At 41.7% G+C, this 22,311-nt stretch overlaps 1 protein-coding gene across 1 annotated transcript; it reads right to left on the bottom strand.

Moving 5' to 3' along the window:
• Nucleotides 1–2,568: 2,568 nt before the first annotated feature.
• LOC134444633 (E3 SUMO-protein ligase ZBED1-like) lies at nucleotides 2,569–14,454 on the bottom strand. Its single transcript, XM_063193885.1, has 4 exons — nucleotides 12,967–14,454; nucleotides 7,216–7,300; nucleotides 4,584–4,739; nucleotides 2,569–2,606 (listed from the first exon to the last, which is right to left on the bottom strand). Exons 1-4 carry the CDS (start codon nucleotides 14,317–14,319, stop codon nucleotides 2,569–2,571), a joined length of 1,632 nt encoding a protein of 543 aa, XP_063049955.1. The 5' UTR covers nucleotides 14,320–14,454.
• Between the last annotated feature and the right edge of the window lie 7,857 nt (nucleotides 14,455–22,311).

Here is a 22,311-nt window from a genome sequence, read left to right as displayed (position 1 = left end):
CTTTTCAGGGTCATGCTTATCGAGCCTCGACACCCCCGACAAACAAAACAACATTAGTGTTTAAATATTTGTGTGCAGGGCTCTAAATTAACTTTTTCCACCACCAGCCAATTTGGCTAGTAGACATTTTTTCTTACTAGCCAAATGGAAGGTCAACTAGCCATTTTTTTCTCACCAAAATAAACCATGCGTTAATTATGTTGCTTTTAATTATTTTATTAAACTAGGCTATGTCCTCAACACAGATACACAATATAAATATTATACTCAATATAATTCAGTCTATTCTATAATTATTTAGTAATTATATTTTTATTACCTGCATTTCATTATTTTTCATTCCATTTCCATATACTGCACAGACAGCCAAACACTAGCCTATTACCTCACACACCATCACCCAAACCTCACATACAGTATAGGCCTACAACTCACACAAACACAGCATGCCTTCAACACTAATGTCACACACATACCAGACTTTCAACATACACTAGCCAAACACACACACAACCAAACACTGCAAAACCTCATATCCCCTACACAGAATCACTTCACACACAGTGGGCCAAATACCATGGACAATGCACAGAAGGCAGGTGAAGGGGAGAAGAGATGAAGGGAGGAGAAGGAGACGAGAGAAGGACAGGAGACACCCGCACGGGCGCGCACGCACACACACACACACACACACACCTACACAGTGCGTGAATGATGTCTGCATTGTGTGTTTATTTATGCTGCTGCTGCGTGACACCTTCAAGTTCCTCCAGGTCAAATTCATATTAGCTTTACTTACGATGCGCTTGGAATGACAATTACCGTTACGCTATGTCAACTAGATATCCAATAACACCACGGAGACCATGCTTACTTTGTTACTTTCGTCGCTAGTTTTTGTTATCTTTTTTTTACTTACTCGTGTCAAACTCGTGCAGGGTCTTTGCGATGGCGTGGGCGTTATTAGGAAACGACAACTCCATCGTTTGTAGTTGCGAGGACCTCGCAAATATCAGACGGCTTCTGACGGCAACGACACTGTTTTGACAGACAGCTGTTTTGTCCCTCCATTCACTCACGCCGTTTTCGCTCCACCAATACTCTATTTCACCGTCACAACAGTTACACTGCTATTACTTGCATTCATCGACACATAACCGTGCTTTAACCACTGCCACATTATTTTTCATCTGACCAAAACCTACAAACCACCGCTCATTGAACATATTTTATCAACACTAGTTCCAGCGCGCGGGTATCAAACACGCAGCCAATGGATGTGATTCTGCCTTATTGTGATTAACGGTCAGCCAATGGGTGTGGGCTACATCATGACGGTAGGACTAATGTTCATGGGTAATGTAGGCGACGTTTTAACGTTCATCAGACGGCAGCTACAGATCTGTGCGGGCAGCTGTTTAACATTCAGTCGGGCGCGCGCTACCGGCCAATTTGGCTAGTGGATGATTTTTTCTACCAGCCAAAATGATTTTTCACCCGCATTTGGCGTGTTGGCGTGCGTTAATTTAGAGCCCTGTTTGTATGTGCATGTCCTTTCTATCGTCCAGTCTGCATAGCCCTGCCAAACTATTTTTCCTGGGTATACGAAGTGTGCTCTCGCAATCTATTTAAGCCTATTCCACGCATGCCGCACGAGTCATTATCTTTCTCTGCTCGCATTGCCAATTGAAAACAAAAACCGCTAACTTGCATAGTCTGACATCAGTAATATTTTATCTGACTCGTGGTCATCGGGAAGCCACTATCAGGGAGACTTCTTGAACTTCATGGAGACTTGGGATGTCTGGTCTTACCACTGCCGGCAATCTGCAGGCTTGAAGGCACGCGGTCAGGTGAAGAAGAGCATGTAGTTTCCTCCGTGATCAAACTCAAAATCAAATAATATGCAGCAGCTTCTAATGCACGAGAGAGAGAGAGAGAGAGAGAGAGAGAGGAGAGAGGGGAGAGAGAGAGAGAGAGAGGAGAGAGTCAGAGAGAGAGAGGAGAGAGTCAGAGAGAGAGATAGGAGAGAGAGAGGCAGACAGAGAAACAGAGAGAGAGAGAGAGAGAGAGAGAGAGAGAGAGCAGCCTGCACCTGGAAGTGTGTGGGCACATGTGTGTGTATGTGATGCTCTTTTGCTCTATGATGTTGAAATGACTGATTTGGGTTTTGGTGGCAAATGACCAAGTAACAAGGTGAATATTTGCTGCAATAGGCTATTTTATTAATTCTTTGTGAAACAATAGCCATTGTAGGTTATTTATTTTACACCACAATATTGACTAAAATGACTAAAATTTGAAATGTTGACTAAAATGACTAAAATGACTAAAATTTCACTATGACTAAAATTGATATTTGTCATTTAGACTAGGACTAAGACTAAATTGGGAAGGCAATGACTATGACTAAGACTGAAATTGATTTTCGTCATTGTGACTGAGACTAAGACAAAATTAAAAAAAGCTGACGAAATTAACACTGGTTCCCACTCCCATTTAGCTTGTCTCTTAACAGAAGTGGCTGAATAGTGTTAAAGGCACTGGAAAAATCAAAGAACATAATCCTCACCGCACTGCCTCCTTTGTCCAGGTGAGAGTGTACCCTATGTAGAAGATACAAGAGAGCATCCTCTACTCCCACACTGTCCTGATAGGCAAACTGGAGGGGATCCAGTGCATGGCAGACCTGTGGCTTGAGATGGTTAATCAGCAGCACACGTTCAAAGGTTTTCATGAGGTGTGAGGTGATGGCAACAGGTCTGTAGTCATTTAGTTATTTTGGGTGTGGCTTTTTGGGTACTGGTATAAGACATGATGTCTTCCACAGTGACGGGACCTTGCCTAGCTGTAGGCTCTTATTGAATAGGTGTTGAAGAGGCTCAGCTAACTCCACTGCACAGGTCTTCAACAGTCTAGCACAGACGCCATCTGGGCCTGCTGCCTTGGGTTTGAGTCTGCACAGGACTCCTCTCACCTGATCAGCAGTGACCCTGAGGGTTGAGCGTGGGGGGTCAAGAGATGAACCAGTGGATGTTGTTGGTTGGTGGTGGTGCTGGTAGGTTGCTCGATTGATTCCCAAGGTAGGGCAAGACAGGTTGGTGTGGAGTGTAGAGTATGCAGGGTTGGTAGACAGCGGTGGGGACTGGGAAAGTCTGTTGTCCATAGGGCTGGGTAGCGGAATCTTGGGGGCAGTGTTCACGCTAGAATTCTTACTGGCCGGACAAGTGTCCGGCTGTATTGCAGAATACCGGACATTTTAGAATATCTAACGGACCTTCCCTCATACAGCCAACACACACTCCCTAATGGGTCAAAGTGGCTAGTAAATTGGTCTTTTCTACCAGCAAAACTTAAATTACACTAGCATTGGGCCAGTTGGCTGGTGTTAAAGAGCCAGCTGCTTGTATGCACCTGGAGCAAACGCACGCTCTCTTTCACATACCCGAGAGCTCGAACGAACTGAAAGGAAAAAAAGCAGCCAGCAAACGTGCTGCGCGCTAGGGGTGTAAATCACACCCATCATGGCGATTCGATTCAGTATCGATTTCCTGACCCAACGATTCGATTTTTTTTCGATTCTCAAGAATACACCACGATTCGATTCGATTCGATTCGATTTCGATTTTTTTTAACCTTTTTTTTATCTTACAGGCTAGACAATGTTTCACATTTGAAATAAATCAATGAAAGCTGTAATACCATTATACATTTTATTTGAGAAACAGTTAAGTTGTACTTCACCTAGGCCTAGGCTATGACAACCACATTCAATGAAAAATAATAATGTCTGTTTTAGTTTCTGAAAGGCCTTGCATCAAAAAGTACTGTACACAGTACAACATGTTAAGTAACAAAAATAGGCCTATACCACATTCACTATAAAATAATACTCAACAGAATCAGTGCATTGAGTGCAAAAGTGCACTGGCAGAAAATAGTAACAAAAAATAGGCCTATACCACATTCAGTATAAAATAATACTCAACAGAATCAGTGCAATGAGTGCAAAAGTGCACTAGCAGCAAATGGCAACAAAAAATAGGCCTGTACGCCATTCAATATAAATTGACAATTCTACATAAAATAAGTGCAATGAGTGCAAAATGTGCACTAGAAGCAAATGGTAACAAAAAATAGGCCTGTACTCCATTCAATATAAAATCACAATATTCAAAGTGCACTAGCAACAAAAAGTAACAAAAACATAGGCCATACTCCACAAGGCCAGCAAAATCAGTCAAAATGTGCACTAGCAACAAAAAAGTAGGCATTTACTGAATTCACAATAATGCCTCTGTTATACAGAAGGGGTGTGGAAAAGAGAACAGTAAATTGAACCATTAAACTACAGCATTGTTACAGTTCAATACTTTCAATTGTGCTTCTGGACAGATTTTTCTTTAGAAAAATCAGCTGGTCCACATGCTCAGAGGATAAAAGACTACGTTCTGAACGCACAATGTCCCCTGCTGTACTAAAGACACGTTCTGATGGTACACTTGTACCAGGTATGCACAAGTAGGTCTTGGCCAAGAGAGGAAACTCAGCCTGGTGAGCTTTCCACCATTCTAGCACCTTACCACCCAGGCTCAGAGATGCTATGTCTCTGTACTTCCTAATCTCATCATTGACTAGCTCCTTGGATGTTTTCTTCCTGACACTTAGGTCCTCAGTGCTGAAGGAGTCACCAAACAAGTCATCCAATACTTTTGTTTTCTTGGAAGCTGGGGGTGCTTCTAAATTAAACAAAAACTAGATTGCATTCTCACAGAAAATGCTGGAAGCAGGCTTGCCTTTTGGGGCAGAGATGAAACAAAGTACTATTGAGAAAACAAAGCTAATAGAAATGTTGGGAAAAATCCATCCACCCAGTCAGAAGTTATGGGCCAAACAATTCAGCCATCTTGGATTCAGCCATCTTGAAAGTGTTGTAGCTCTGCATTTTGGGGATATACTAAATGACATACTGTACATGGTATTTTAAGTTGGCTAAGGAACACTGCATATGATATAATTTTGAAAATCAACATGGCTTCGAGCAGGATTCGAACTCACAACCTCCATATCTGTAATCCAGCCTCTTTGCCATTGATATGAAATGACATACAATACATGATATTTGAAGTTGGCTAAGGAACACTGCATATGATATCATTTTGAAAATCAACATGGCTTTGACTGGGGTTCGAACCCTCAACCTCCATATCTGTAATTCAGCACATTTGCCATGCATACTAAATGACATACATGGCATTTTAAGTTGGCCAAGGAACACTGCATATGATATAATTTTGAAAATCAACATGGCTTTGACTGGGGTTCGAACCCCCAACCTCAATATCTGTAATTCAGCACATTTGCCATCCATACTAAATGACATACATGGCATTTTAAGTTGGCCAAGGAACACTGCATATGATATAATTTTGAAAATCAACATGGCTTTGACTGGGGTTCGAACCCCCAAACTCAATATCTGTAATTCAGCACATTTGCCATCCATACTAAATGACATACATGGCATTTTAAGTCGGCCAAGGAACGCTGCATATGATATAATTTAGAAAATCAACATGGCTTTGACTGGGGTTCGAACCCCCAACCTCAATATCTGTAATTTAGCACATTTGCCATCCATACTAAATGACATACATGGCATTTTAAGTTGGCCAAGGAACGCTGCATTTGATATAATTTTGAAAATCAACATGGCTTTGGGTGGGGTTCGAACCCTCCTCCTCCATATCTCTGATGCAGCAGCATGCATTACCACTAAGCCAAGCAGCTGGCTATTATGCACTGTCCAGCAAGACTATATTACATTGCATTGCAGAGCTGAACAATAGACTTCTAGAATGGTTGCTCGCACCTGCTCGTTAAGAATAGAATCTTGAGACAGTGACAGTTGAAATGGAACCCTTCACTGGCTGCACCTGTTGTGATTGACTGAAAGACGGTTAGTATTGAGCTCTAAACTGGGGAGAAAATGAGAATGAGTTTTTTGTCTTTACAACATCGTTGTAAAAAAAACTAAAAGGAGTTGGCACGTGTCCTTTTCACAGATCGAAGTCATGCTTGTGATCTCTGTAACAGTCTTTGAATGAAGTGTATAGGTTAAATTTTTCAGGCACAAATGGACCTCCGTGTGGGACATGCGCTGATCTCTTGAAAAATGCACTTTTCGAAAGACTGGGATTCTCCATAGACCCAGGCCTGTTTTTTTTACAAACCTGCCATTTAAAATGTATTGGGAGTTGGGAGATGAAACTTTCACAATTTGGAGACATCCCATAGAGCTCGCTAACAACACGTCAACTAAACTTCTAGGTGAAAGTGTTGATGTTTTATGACCGAAAAAGCCTCCTACACTCTAATCTCTAGAGTGGCGGAACTTTGGATCATGAAGGTTCCACCATGGTTTTCAATGGGGACCCAGGCTTTCACAAAATCGCCAAAAACGGGAAAACGACAAGAGACACGGAGAAGCCTATAACTATACGCGATCTCCAAGCCGAGCCGGTCGTTTTAGTGTTTGAACGGTGTCTCTATCTCGAAAGGCCTAGGAGGAGATCCATTTTCTATTTTTACTGCCCCTGCACAAGAGAACCAAGAAACAGGACTTAGAGATTACTATAATCGGGCCTTGCTCTGCAAGGGCCATGCTCCGCAAGCCCGCTTAATAAGAAACAGGACTTAGAGATTACTAGAATCGGGCCTTGCTCTGCAAGGGCCATGCTCTGCATGGTCCTTGCTCCGCAAGCCCGCTTAATAAATAATAAAAGAAACAGGACTTAGAGATTACTAGAATCGGGCCTTGCTCTGCAAGGGCCATGCTCTGCATAGTTCTTGCTCCGCAAGCCCACTTAATAATAATAAAGAAACAGGACTTAGAGATTACTAATAATCGGGCCTTGCTCTGCAAGGGCCATGCTCTGCATGGTCCTTGCTCCGCAAGCCCGCTTAATAAGACAACAGAAGGAGTATAGTTAGAGTCAAAGTATAATATGGCAGTAGGCTTTAGCCATAGTAGTTTTAGTCTATAATATAGGCCTACATACATAAGTGTGTGTGTGTGTGTGTGTGTGTTTAAAAATATATAAAATGTACATAATGTAATATCTGTATAATATGTGTAATATGAGTAGGTTTAAGTAGGATCTTTATGATGTATCTGAATAAGCTTAAGTGTAGAATGTATGAACAGTAGGCTACCTTCAGTCTCAGTTTCCCATTCATCATCACACGTCTGGGCACGAGGAGGTGTTTTCTGGGCCTGGGCCTCTGCTTCATTCTGTAACTGTCACAGACACATACACTCATGAACACCAACTTACTACTAAGTTACATCAGAACGACACCCAACCGGTCAAAGTATTACCATAACAGCACTAACGACTACAACTAATAACACCAACTAATGATAGATAAATAAATAAATAGATAGATAAATAAATAAATAAATAAATAAATAAATAAATAAATAAATAAATAAATAAACAAACGCTATACTTTATATTTTTTAAAGTATATGATGAGAAACAACATACCCTCTGTTCCTTCAGTTGTACTGCTTCCTCCGCAATGCATTCAAAGGTTTGGTTTCTTTTTTCATCAGTCAGGAACGGGAGCTTTTTAAACCTCGGGTCCAACGCAGCTGCACTAGTAGGGTTGGAAAGGGGGGTCCACGCGCACCCCCCGGCTTTTTTTACGCCACCTGATTTTTTTGTATCTTTAAAGTGTCTACTTTAAGAATTTGACAGGTGCCAAGCTGAAATAATGTCCCTTGGCCTTCATTTTTAACCATTTAATGCACCTGACAGGAACCCAACAGATTGAAACAATGACAGAGAATAGGTCATAACTTTTGAAGTAAACTACATACAGAGACAAATTAACACATTCTCCTATACAATATTGACCTGAGGAATGAATCTAAGTTATTGTTTTTGACCTTTGACAACATTTAAACAGCATATTTGCTCATAAACAGCAATAAAATGACCAGAAATATGTAGACACTCAACGATCTTTTCATCCTTTTGAGTTTTGCGGTCTTTTTTTCACCACCTGCTCTTCCTTTATCATTTGCAGTGTAAATATGAGTATTAAATTGGGTATTAAGCTGACATTATGACCTCCAATCTCCATTTTTGACCCTTTAATGCGCCTGACTGAAACCCGACAGACTGAAACAATGATATAGAATGGGTCATAACTTTTGAAGTAAGCTACATACAGAGACAAATGAACACATTTCCCCACACAATATTAACCTGAGGAATGATATTAAGTGGTTGTCTTTGACATTTGACAACATTCAAACTGCATTTTTGGTCATAATCTACAATAAAATGGCCTAAAATATGTAGACACTCAAGTATCTTTTCATTCTTTTGAGTTTTATTTTCTTTTTGTCCACCACCTGCTTTTCCTTTATCATTTGCAGTGTAAATGTGAATACTATATCAGGTTTTAAGCTGAAATAATGACCCACAGTCTCCATTTTAACCCTTTAATGCGCCTGACTGGAACCCGGCAGATTGAAACAATGTTACAGAATGGGTCATGACTTTGGATGTAAACATCATACAGAGAGATCAACACATTTCCCCATACAATGTTGACCTAATGAATGATATTAAGTTCTTGTCTTTGACATTTGACAACATTTGAACTGCATTTTTGGTCATAATTGGCAATGAAGTGGCCTAAAATATGTAGACATTCAAGTAGGCCTATCTTTTCATTCTTTCGGGTTCTATTTATTGTTCAACACCTGCTCTTCATTCATAATTTACATTAAAAAGTGTATGATGTAAAAATGTACGAGTATTAAGCTGGAATAATGACCCACAGGGTTCATTTGTAACCCTTCAATGGACCTGAATGGAACCAACAGATTGCAGCAATGATACAATTCATTGGGCAGTCATGGGTAAATTGGGCTGTCAGCGGTAAGCGGTTAGGGCGTCAGACTTGTATCCCAAAGGTTCGACTCCCGACCCGCCAGGGTGTAATCAACCAGTGCTCTCCTCCTCCATGACTGAGGTACCCTGAGCATGGTACCGTCCCGCCGCACTGCTCCCCAGGGGTGCCAATGAGGGCTGCCCCTTTGCACGGGTGAGGCATAAATGCAATTTCGTTGTGTGCAGTGTGCAGTGTTCACTTGTGTGCTATGGAGTGCTGTGTCACTATGACAATGGGAGTTGGAGTTTCCCAATGGGCTTTCACTTTCTTTCTTTCAATGGGGGTTAACATTTGAAGTAAACCACAGTACAGAGAAAAGGTAACCCATTTCCCATACAATACTGACCCAAGGAATGCAATGAGCATTTTTTTTGCCTTTTATCAACTTTTAAATGCGTTTCTGGACAAAAACGGCATTTTAAAAAAGCCCTAAGTTTGTCAGCCATGAGTGTGTTTCACACTGGCATGTTACGCACACCACAGATGCTGCCTTGTCGTGAGACACCTGACAAAGACCTTACAGGTCGAAACGTTGTGTCAGTATTTCACGAATTAAATTACGACAAGGGAGCTTCTGTGGTGTGCGGATAGTCCTTGCTTTTTTCTTGTGTGTTCCTTTATGTCCTGCAGCAATTGCTTTTTGGGATGTGCCTTTACCTCACATTTTTTTAAGGTTCTGCAAATAAGTCATAAAGAAGCCTCCTTTGTTTCTTGAACCAAGAACCAAGGAGGAAGATATATTTTTGAAAATGAGATACTGTTTCAATCTGAAACTCAATAGAATAATCAAATGTATACTTTAAATGAGCAATAAGAAACACCCAATAAAACTTGAAAGAATGAAAAAAGACTGCTTATTTTCTACACATTTTGCATATTTTAATGCTATTTTTGTCTAGGAACACCATTTAAAGGTTGATGACTGAATTGAATTTCTTCATTCAGTATTGTATGGGAAATGGGTTAGCTTTTCTTCTCTTTTTTTCTCTCTCTTACTTCTGAAGCCAACCCACACTAGATCGTTTTATAAAGTATTATACGTTTAAATGTTGTCAAATTTCAAATCAACAACTTCATTTCCTTTGTCAAGTCAGTATTGTATAGTAAAATGTGTTAATTTGTCTCTGTATGGGTAGATGACGTGACGTATATTTTTTTCTGTCGCAGGCTCTTAAAATTAAGTAAATTCATGCTTTCGAAATTGTCAATGCTTTAGATGAATAAACTAATGTCGTTGTTGTGAAAAAGTAATGTCTAATAAATCCAGAGCTTAAATAAGTATACTTAATTTTGATTCAAATGTCACATTTGTCCTATGGTGTGACTGAGGCAAGCCTGGTTCTCCATATTAAAACATTTTAAAATAAATAATCAAAGCTCAGTCATTTGTCTAAACAACCCTGGCATGTTTTTCAAGGTGTCTATTTTAGCAAGTGGCAAAGCTTAATTTTTTCCCTGTTTTTCTGAGACCGTATGGACGCAGAAAACAATGTCCTGTGGTGTGACATCATATTTTTGGTTAATTCTGTGGATAATTATCTATTGTTGAAGCTCCAGCAGTACATAAATTGTGACTTTAGACCCTTAAGAAGCCAATGGCAAGGGTGGATTTTAGATTTTTCTCTCAGAGTTCTTCAGTCAATCAATTATGTTTTGCTACCACAAGATGTATTAGTTTTGTAGTCCTTTGGTGTGACAGCCATAAAATACATTTTGACAATAGTGTATATTTTTCATATTTTTTTCTTATGTAGATGTATGAAAATGCATCTTACTAAAGGTGAAATTGTATTTCAGTTGGCAACGACATGGCTTTAAATTAACTCAAAAGCTCAAAAGTCCTATGGTGTGATGGTAAAAGTCCTATGGTGTGATGGTAAAAGTCCTATGGTGTGACACTTTGGAGTATCATACCAAAGGACAAACAGGTCACACCAATGGACTAGATATTTGAGAAATAGCTTTTAAAACAACTGGTAGTACATTTTGTTTTTTTGTTTTTGTTTGACTAGATAAATATTGTGTATTCAAATTACTTATTCCTTTATTGGCCTTTGGAATTTATACTTTGATGCATTGTTGATGAATATTTGCTGTTGATTTTAGATTCTAGATTGTGGATGTTTGATTTCAAATGATGTAAAATGTCATTAATGGTGCTTTGAAACCATAAAATATAACGGTAACAGTGAAGGAAAGATCAGTGAGAGAGTATATAGAGGAGTATAGATGAATAAAGTATGCTGTGGAGAGCTCAATATACAGCATAAATGTGCTGTCCAGCTTGAGATACCAAACAGGCACTGGCCACTACACACTACAGGTTCAATGGTGTGACAGTCATAGCATACCTACAAAAGTGTGCAGGTTACATTCAATGACCGCATGGCTGTCATTAAGAGTTACGATAGGCGGATAATCGACGTTTCAAAGACTTATAAGTGTAAAGTGTAGCTCCATATTGACTACAACATTATATTATGATCAAAAAACAAAATAATCATGTTGATATATTTGTTTCTGGCTCAGTTTTGCATTTCTGTCCTTTAGCGTGACATGAATGTCCTACGGTGTGACATGTTTTAAACGCTCAAATATTTGTTTGAGCTTAACAATATGTTTGATAAACACTGAATATTGCATTAGGGAAGAACAAATTATCGTCCCTGAAAAGTTAGTATAAATTCGGACAATTTTGAAAATTTAAAAGAAAGATATCCCTGTTTTTCCTCGAAGGTTTCTAATAATCTCACATCTAATGGGGAAAAAAAATACTTAAATGGTAATTTCTCATTAAATTAAGACTTTAAAAAATTGCAATAAATATGAAGAGTGTAACAATGTTCATAAAACTCCACCAAGCCATTTCTACATTACTTAATATATTTATTTCTTAACGTCACACCAAAGGACATATTTTCAGCAAATTGCTTTATCAACGTAAATAAATAATCAATGAATAGACCAACATTATGACCACTTGGATTTTTTGAAAGATTAATTGCTGCACTACGTAGACATATACTTTTTCCCCTCATAAACAATGTTTTGTGAAAAAAATGTTTTTTGCTGCCTATCCGTCATCTACCCGTATATAGTTTAATTCAAAAGTTATGACCCATTCTATATCATTGTTTCAATCTGTTCCAGTCAGGCGCATTAAAGGGTTAAAAATGGACATAAGCCTAAAACCCGACATAATAGTCACATGTACACTGCAAATGATAAAGGAGGGGCCGGTGGTGGACAAAAGACAATAAAACTCGAACGAAAGAAAAGATACTTGAGTGTCTACATATTTTAGGCCATTTATTGTCGATTAAGACCAAAAATGAAGTTCAAATGTTGTCAAATGTCAAAGGCAACAACTTAATATCATTCCTCAGATTAATATTGTATGGAAAAATGTGTTCATTTGTCTCTGTATGTAGTTTACTTCAAAAGTTATGACCCATTCTGTATCATTGTTTTAGTCTGTCGGGTTTCAGTCAGGCGCATTAAAGGGTAAAAAATGGTGACTGGTGGTCATAATTTAAGCTTAATACCCGATATAATACTCACATTTACACTGCAAATGATAAAGGAAGAGCAGGTGGTGAAAAAAGACAACAAAACTCAAAAGAATGAAAAGATAGTTGAGTGTCTACATATTTTGGGTCATTTTATTGCTGTTTATGAGCAAATATGCTGTTCACATGTCATCAAAAGTCAAAAACAACAACTTAAATTCATTCCTCAGGTCAATATTGTATGGGAAAATGTGTCAATTTGTCTCTGTATGTAGTTTACTTCAAAAGTTATGACCTATTCTCTGTCATTGTTTCAATCTGTTGGGTTCCTGTCAGGTGCATTAAATGGTTAAAAATGAAGGCCAAGGGACATTATTTCAGCTTGGCACCTGTCAAATTCTTAAAGTAGACACTTTAAAGATACAAAAAAATCAGGTGGCATAAAAAAAGCCGGGGGGTGCGCGTGGACCCCCCTTTCCAACCCTACTACACGGTGTAAGAATGGTTCCTCGTCTTCGTACCGTTCTTGGAGATCCTCGGCCATGGCTCGTTTCATGTCTTTGATCAAGGGAGTGTCGTCCGGTGCACATTCGAAATGCGTCAGCAATTTCGTTCTGAGGGGTGCGATGACTGATACTGTGGGTTGCTTTTCTTCGCACATGAGCGTGGTGGCAGCTTTCAGTGGGGCCAACAAGCTAACCATTTGCTCTGCTGCGGTTAGGTCACTTTCCGTGAGAGTGTGAATGTCGCTTGCGCCTTTCCTCAGCTTCTTGTCCAGGAGTGTTGCCGTCACCGCAGGCTGTTGTTCCAGGAATCGCTCTAACATCTCGAATGAACTGTTCCACCTTGTCTTCACGTCCGATTTAAGCTTGTGGCACGGGAGGTCGAGCAGTTTTTGTTTTTCCTTGTACACTGCTGTGGCAACTGCGCTGCGATGGAAAAAACTCACAATTCTCCTAACTCGACCCAACAGCCTGTCCGTGGCTGCGATTTTGAGGCCATCTTGAGTGGACAGATTGAGTGTGTGCGCGAAGCACATGATGTGGGGTGACATCCCGGCCTCTTCCCCAGCCCTCTTCATGTTGGATGCATTATCCGTGATGAGGGCTGGCGCTTTGTCACTCAGACCCCACTCTTCACACGCAGCTCGCAGGACGTGTCCGAGGTTAACTCCTGAATGTGTCTCCGCCAGCACACGCGTCTGTAACACGTAATTGTGCATCTCCCATTCGTGGTCAATGAAGTGGCATGTTACTGTGATGAATGACTCTGTAGTGCAGGAGGTCCATCCGTCACATGTTACAGCTACGCGCTGTGCCTTCTGCAACTCTTGAATGACACCATCACGAACTTTGGCATATAACTTTGGAATCACTGATTCGCTGAAGTGCTGTCGAGAGGGAATGCAATACCTCGGCTCCAGAGTGTCGAGCAGGTAACGGAAGCCTTCGTTCTCCACCACGCAATAGGGGCGTATGTCTCTACATATGAAGAACGCGATTGCCTTGGATATATTCTTCGCCCTCTTAGAGCTGTTCGAAAACTTCTGAGGGAAAAGTGTCGTCAATGTTGTAGAGGGTTGTGCTTTTTCTTCGCCGAGGATATCTCTATGGCGTCTTTTTAGGTGAGCAGACAGATTGGATGTGTTGCCACAGTAGCGCGCTTCCCAACGACATTTTCTGCATATAGCCATATCCTTAATCAGTTTCCCTCCATCTTTACGGAACCCGAAATACTTCCACACAAACGACTTGGAACCGTGAGGGGTGTGTATGTCATCTTTTTCCTTCGCCACGTCTGTTTTGCCTACCTCTTCTTTTTCCTCTGCTATGTCAGCCATGGCTGTTTAGCCCACTGTTTGCGTGTGTGTGAGTGCATGCGGAAAGAGGGTAAAGGAAGCGAGGTAGGAGGATAAAATAGGTTTAGCGCCACCCGCAGCACGGGAGTCTGAATTACGCCCAGGAGCAAATGGATAAAATAGACCAGGTATTTTTTATTTATTTTTTTAAAACATGAATCGATACTCTTGCGGACGTGTCGATGCATCGTATCGTCGGCTGTTGGATCGATAGTTTTTTACATCCCTACTGCGCGCATAGGCATATCTGACCAAGTTATCGACTGAAAACATTGTGTTTTATCAGCAAACCAGAAGAGGATTTCCCTACTCAAATTGGGTAACGGTGTGATGACTGTAATGGTTGTGCAGTAACGGTAACAATGCTACTGAAATTTGAACTGTATTGCGTTGTGTTCCTGCGCCCTCAAGGGAATTGACACGTTCCGTACGACGCGCTCTATATTTGATATAGGCTATGTGGGCGTGTGAGATACATCCACTAGCCATTTTGGCCGGTGATGAAAAAAGTGATAAAGCCCTGCATGCACTTTTACTGGGACTTCTCATGAGCATATTGTTCTCTGAAATGTTTAATTTGACCCTCGACTGTAGCATAGCCTACTTGGAGATCCACCACCATTTTTCAGCAGAGGTAAAAGTGAAAGTGATTCGATGCTGCGATGCTGCGGGTCCCAGGCTTGACTTCGCATCTGGGCATGAAACGGTTTTGCAAGCGCAATGCCCTTTGTGTTTACTGATAAAATACAAAAAAATCCCTATATTGTTCCTCGACATCAGCCACAGCCAGCGTGAGTCAAGTGATAGGGAAGCAACTTGATTTGGGAGAACGCCGTGGGGGACGAGAGCGCAAGCAACATTGCGTGCTGTTTAGACTATGACACGGTCATTTACATAGGCTATTCATAACTATTTTCGACTTTGTTCAGTTTCATATCACTGGTGTTTTGTGTAACATTCAGTATTTAAAATGAGCTAATATTATTTACTGATTAATTTTAGTCATTTTTTGTCGGACATTTTGGCCGGTCACATTTTATTTTGCCGGTCATTCATGATGCAAAACGGCCAATGTCCGGCCACAGCCGGCTAACGTGAACCCTGGTTGGGAGTGACATGAGGAGAGAGAGAGGATGGGAGGGTTGAGAGTGAAGGGATGGTAGTCAGAGGTGGGGGCTGGGGATGTGTGTTGTCCATAGGATGGGGCGGAGGGAAAGTGGGGCTGGGGAGAGGAGAGATAGGTGGGACATTGGGTAGCTGTGGGGGGTGGGATGATGAGATGGCAGACAGAGAGTAGTCAATGTCAGAGGCAGGTGGGGAAGGTACTTGGGGAGTGACACTTAAACTCTCACTGTCCATGTCACTACTAGAAGTCACCCCAAAGCCAGAGTTATTGTCGAACCTGTTATAAAAACAGTTAAGCTCGTTGGCTCTGGAGGCGTCACCATCAGCCCTTCCTGCTTTCACTCCACACCCAGTCATTTTTCTTATTCCCTGCCATACCTCCTTCATGCTGTTGTTATGCATTTGGTTTTCTACCTTCCTCCCATATGCCTCCTTTGCTGCTTTAAGGCTGTATTTTAGTTGATGTTGTACAGTCCTCAGCTCGGCCAAATTGCCCTCCTGAAAAGCTTTCTTCTTTTCCTTGAGTAGCACCTTGACCTCACTGGTCACCCATGGCTTGTTATTGGGGAAGCAGCGCACTGTTTTTGTGGGTACAGCAATATCAAAACAGAAGTTCAGGTAGTCTGTAATGCATTCGGTTGCCTCCTCCAGGTTGTCACTACTCTGTAATACAATCAGTGCACCCAAAGCAGTCCTTTAATGCCTCCTCTGCTTCCGGGGACCATTGCCTGAAGGTGCATGTAGTGACCGGGAGTCTCTGAACTTTTGGGATGTAGAGTGGCTTAAGATGTACAAGGTTGTGGTCAGAGTTACCAAGAGGAGGAAGTGGGGTGGCACTATAAGCATCTTTCTCATTTGCATAAAGGAGGTCAATTGTTTTGTTTTTCCTGGTTGAACAGTTCACAAACTGATAGAAATGTGTGAGGGTGGAATTCAGCATTACATGGTTAAAATCCCCCGTTATTAAGAAGGCATCCGTGTGTTGTGTTTGAAGCCTCGCAACAGTGGAGTGGATCGCGTCACACGCGCTTTCTGGAATGGATCGTGGAGGGATGTACACGCAGATAACAATTACATAAGAAAATTCTCTTGGAACGTAATATGGACGTAAACTCACTGCAAGAAGTTCCAGGTCTTTACTGCAGATTGTCTCCTTCACTGTTATATGACCAGGGTGACACCATTTATTGTTGACATAAATAACCAGTCCGCCTCCCTTCTTTTTCCCCGAAAACGTATTGTCTCTAGCTTCCCGGTATAGCTTTTCGTTCCGTACAAGGGCATTCAGTTCATCGATCTTGTTCGCCAGCGAATTCACATTCCCCATTACAATCGCCGGAATAGATGGTTTGTACCTCCACTTTTTCTCTCGTCGCCTAGCTCTCACGGCAGCTCCAGCTCTGCATCCTCGAAAGCTGAAGACTTCTTTGGGAATATCCACATGATCGGCCACCGCACCAGCGAACTTCCGCAGAGACATCAGCTGGCTGCGCGAGTAAACAATGTTGCAGCGTCCATAGCAACGCACAGACTTGTCCGCATCCATTGGATATAATAAAATAAATAACTCCTTGTCCGAGTTTAGGTATAAAAAATCTAATCAATAACATACAAGGAAACAAAAACTAGTAGTTAAGCTAAGAACTGGTAAAATAACAAATGAAAAACGACACGAAAGACAATTACAACAGACATAAAACACGGAGCTACTAAACTTGCTGCCATTCACGCTGGCGCCCTATGACACCTGTGTGTGCGTGTGTGTGTGTGTGTGTGTGTGTGTGTGTGTGTGTGTGTGTGTGTGTGTGTGTGTGTGTGTGTGTGTGTGTGTGTGTGTGTGTGTGTGTGTGTGTTTGTGTTCATGGGAAGACCATGTGTGTATTGGCCACTCACAGCCAGTGTACAGTGTGCATGTCTGTTAATGAGAGCAAGTGTGTGTTATCTGTAGAGGTAAGTGTGTGTAATAATCAGATGTGTCATTATGTTTCTCCCAGGCTGCAGTATTGTAAACTCACAGACAAGAGTTGTGCGGCAATATCAGCTGCTGCCAGATCAACCTCCTGCAGCTTGAAGAGTCTTGACCTCTCTGGCAATATTATTCATGACACAGGAGTTCAGCATCTCTCAGAACTCCTCAAGGATCCTCAATGCAAACTGGAGACACTAGAGTGAGTATTAACACACAGCAACAGACCTGTGGGGGGCGCTAGTGATGGGGTTTGGGGTGTGTGATGGGAGGGATACACATGAGTAGTGAAACACTGTGATGGGAAGGATAGACATGATTGGTGATACACTGTGTGTGTGTGTGTGGGAGGGGGTATTTGTTAATATGTTAGTGTGTGTGTGTGTGTGTGTGTGTGTGTGTGTGTGTGTGTGTGTGTGTGTGTGTGTGTGTGTGTGTGTGTGTGTGTGTGTGTGTGTGTGTGTGTGTGTGTGTGTGTGTGTGTGTGTGTGTGTGTGTAACATGGCCATGGTGGAGCACGTCAGGGTTACCTGCACCTGTGTACATCACACTGCACCTGTTGTAACTGCCAGCACTAATGTAGAGAACTAACTTTGATATGGCTGACCTGTAGGCTGCTGCTGCACACACACACACACACACACACACACACACACACACACACACACACACACACACACACACACACACACACACACACACACACACACACACACACACACACACACACACTGCCGGTGCTTCACACACACACACACACACACACACACACACACACACACACACACACACACACACACACACACACACACACACACACACACACACACACACACACACACACACACACACACACACACACACACACACTGTTGCTGCTGCTGAATAGCTATTTCTGTCCAGTGGAGCAGACCAGCAGCAGCAACAGCCTCCAGTAGCAGAGAAGGAGAGAGATAAGATGTAGTGAAGAGTTTTGTTATCTCATCTTTTAACTGATTATCCTGATATCTGTGTCTATTTCTGCACTCTAGAGTGAGTGTGGGGTTTTTCTCTATTAATGTCAGACAGGCACTTTTGGTCCGGTGAGTTTCTGCAGATTTCTTTACTATTACTGCTCCAGAGAAATTTGGAACAGGGCAACATCCTAGCGATAGAACACCATTCTCGCTGATCTCCCAAGGTAGGATGCACACTGGCCTGTGTCATCCCAGAGCCTTTATACTCTGGGCCCACCCAGGCCCTTTACAGATGCAAATTAGCTTGACCACACCTCATCTGAGCTGGCACTCAACACAGATTACAATGCTGACACACTGGAACGATATATACATAAAGTCACAGACATATATCTATATTCCTGCATATACATGTACATATAATAATCTGCATATGAATCATATAAGAATAAAAATATTACCACATAGCCCCCCATTTTGAGTCTCAAAAAGACTCACAAAGGGTTACAATTTTGTATCTTATATAACTTCAATCTTCAATCTTCAAATTTCAATTCTTAAATCGTGGCGAAAACCTTCCTCTTGCAAAAAAAACAATTCTGCCAATTTAAGGGAAAAACAAGACGTGAAGGGAAAATTCCAACGATGGCTTCATTTCAATATGACAGCCCTGCATGTTCAGTTAAGAATTGATTTAACATGAATTTCTAACCATTCTGCATTAAATTTTAACTGAGTACTATAGGCCATCTGCAACCCTTAACCGTGTTACAGTGTTACACATTACATTATGGTTTATGTATCTGTGATTAACCCATGATTCTGTTGACCATTCTACATTGTCTTGAGTTATACTAAATATTTGACTAGTTATATGTCTCTTCGCTATTTGCTTATCAATTTACTGTCTTCAAACTACCAGGAATATCCAATCATATCATTTCACCAATACCTTGCACACACTTTGTCATCCTATCAATGAATATGTAATATCACACTGTTTCCACTCAGCCACCTATTCCATACATTCTCTCCATAGAATTTCTATGCTATTTATTGATGTCCAAATGCCATTACACTCTTCTGTAGGTTCTGATATCTTTAAACTTGGCATACGTAATACAATCATACCCAGAAATATCCATCTCTCTCTGCTGACACACCACAGTCATTCCTCACTTTTTTACTCATTGCATTTGACCCACTCTCATACATACAAGCTTCTTATCTCAGACCATTATCTAACATGTTAACCTATTAGACAATAAATACTTTGAATTTGAGCTTTGTATCCTGAATTTGTGCTGCCTAATGCACCTCTATGCTACCCTTGAAACTAGATAGTATTTCGCTTTACCACCCCAGGTATTCACCTTAAATCCACCAAATGCTGCACCAATACCAATGTGTCAATAGCCTATTTAATCTTTTCTCCTTGCCAAGAAATGCTGACTCTGTCAATTACCTTTATCTACACTGGTACATTGACCATAGCCTTGAAGTTGGCCCATTCTCTCTTCCCTCAGCAGACAAACACTTCCACCCTTTGTTCATCGCAGACCATTATCATAATCCAATCTAGGGTAAGCCTTCCTGTCTTCCTCATTCACTCCATGCTAAATTGGTTGTTAACTTTGAGCTGTTTCAGTCCCTCCTTTCCTTTGAAATGTTTAACAGCCAACTTTAAAAGTCTAAGAACCACTTCAAACCAGTGACAAATCAATTGCACACAGGGCCCCAGCCAGCCAGCCAGCTTTTTAAATCACCCTGGGTCTCCACCCCGAAGGCTATCAGTTACTCCTCGACCCCCTGGTTATCAATGCATTGCAAATATATGTTAAGCATTCTCAACTTAGTCTGTTAGTTGCCAGCACATTAACATCCATTGCTTCCCTTAATTCTTTAAGATCAGACATGTTAACTTTTCCTTCCAGCCTCCTCGGCACCTCTCCTTGACACACGCCATTTACATCTTAAAAACATTCAACCCCCTCTATGTTGGGGCAGACACAGCTCTCTCTCACCCAAACCAAGCCCACTAACTCTCTGTTCAGCGACTTCTCTTAAACACTTATTTTTTCCACGTTTCTCCTTTTTTATTTTATTTTATTTTATTTTTTTAATTTTATTTTAATATTCCATTCCATTCTGCTCTTCTCAAATGAAAATTAAAAGCTAGTTCCGGATTCCAGCCCCTCATAGTCATTTTCCACCTTCCATCTCTCTCCCCATTGCCATGGTAATTAAGCTTCTCTCTAGTGGCCAAACCAAGTAACACACTGTTACCGCCAGGTTTAAGTTGTTTTTTTTATGTTTTTTCCCCCTGTTAATTCTGTCTTGTTGGGGACCCTTAATTCCATGATTGTCCTCCACAGAATAGCAGCGCTCATCAGTGGCGGCACCTGGGGAGTGGGGCGGAGCGCTGCTGATAAAACAGAAGGCTGACCACAGATCGCTCTCCTTCTCCGAGCATCCGGCCTGTTGCCTACTTCCCGGTTGTGACTGCAGCTGTACCCTTTTGCATTTTGGAAGCCATCGTCTTTTTTTGTCACGTTTTGTACTTTTTCTACTTACAACTGGGGCGCGGCCCCCTTGTTTTTGTTCGCTCATACCCTAGACATTTTGCATCGGAGCTCGGCACCTCTTTGTTCACCCCCTCCCTTTTGTTTAATAAATATCTCTTATTTTATACCGTTTCCGATTTTGAGTCCCTTTCATGTTACCACCTGTAACATATTGGGCGCTCACCGGGATATAGACCTAGACCTCTCGCGTCACCTCGTTTTTGTAGTCTTGTTCGCATTTTGGCCGTGCTGCGTTTTTCCCTGTGGTGAGTACCGCTTTTTGGGCTGGGTGTTTTTGTTTTCCTTTCTCAAGTCGTTTTTGTGGCTATCCCAGGAGGGGGCTCCCTGAAGCCTCGAGCTGGGTACGCCACAGAAGATACGTAGTTAGTCAGGCTCTTGTTTTCTCTCTGTTTTTTAGAGCAGGATCAGAGTAGGACCCACCCCTGCCCAGGTGTTTTTCACTCGCCACTTGTCCCCCCCAACGCATGAGCCAAACTGCCTGCTTTTTTTGGGAAGTCTGTTTTTGTGGTCCTGTCTGCACAACCGTTCCTGTCTTAATTGACCACCTGTTGCTACTTGATCGTAGCTTGTTTGTAGCTCCATTTCAACGCCCCTATTTGGCCTTGACTTGCTGCTACTTGGCTCGGGAGCATTTAGTTAATCTCTGTGCCTGTTTAGTTGCCGGTTTGTTATGCACACTCGAATTGTTACGACTATCCGTGATTGATCAGCTGTTCGTTATCATTAGTAATCATGGCCGCCATCAAAGGTTTTGTTGAATCCCCGTCACGCACTAAACTGCATCGTTTTAGCAAACCCGAATTGTTGCGTGGCCAAAAGATCAGTGGGCCTCTCTCCTCCAGTGTGTTTTGACTGGGAAAGCCCAGGAAATTTACTCGTATCTCCCAGTTGCGAATAGTGTCATCTACGCCGATGTAAAAGATGGCATTCTGCGCGGTTACCAGTTAACCCCCGAGGCGTATCGCCAGACATTCCGTAAGCTTCGAAAAAAAGCTATCATATGTCATAAGCATATGTCGAGTTTGGCCGGAAAAAGGAAACTTCGTTTGATCGTTGGTGTGCTGTAGTCAAAGCAGATGACCGAGCAAAACTATGCGAGTTAATACTTCTCGAGGAATTTATCAACTGTTTGCCACCTTCTGTTGCAACACATGTCAGCGAGCAGAAAGCTAAAACTCTGTCCGTTGTACACTCTCATCCATCAGGACCGTGCCTATGCCAAATATCGCTCATCGTCTCCTGTGTCTAGTAATCGCAGTGGCACCTGCACCTGTACCTTCTGATAAGCCAGGCTGTTTCTACTGCAGTAAACCTGACCATGTCATAGCTGATTGAAGCGCAA

Source organism: Engraulis encrasicolus, unplaced genomic scaffold (genome assembly GCF_034702125.1).
Source record: "Engraulis encrasicolus isolate BLACKSEA-1 unplaced genomic scaffold, IST_EnEncr_1.0 scaffold_63_np1212, whole genome shotgun sequence".
NCBI lineage: Eukaryota > Metazoa > Chordata > Actinopteri > Clupeiformes > Engraulidae > Engraulis > Engraulis encrasicolus.
Note: the sequence above shows the minus strand (reverse complement) of the source record. Positions and strands in the feature narration are given on the sequence as shown.

Excerpts from the sequence above, each read along its gene's own strand:
- LOC134444633 (XM_063193885.1), bottom strand. The coding sequence starts at position 14,319 with ATGGCTGACATAGCAGAGGAAAAAGAAGAGGTAGGCAAAACAGACGTG. Across the intron at positions 7,301-12,966 it reads AACCATTCTTACACCGTGTA|TTACAGAATGAAGCAGAGGC; the intron begins GTAGGGTTGGAA and ends TGTCTGTGACAG. Across the intron at positions 4,740-7,215 it reads ATGGGAAACTGAGACTGAAG|AAGCACCCCCAGCTTCCAAG; the intron begins GTAGCCTACTGT and ends TGTTTAATTTAG.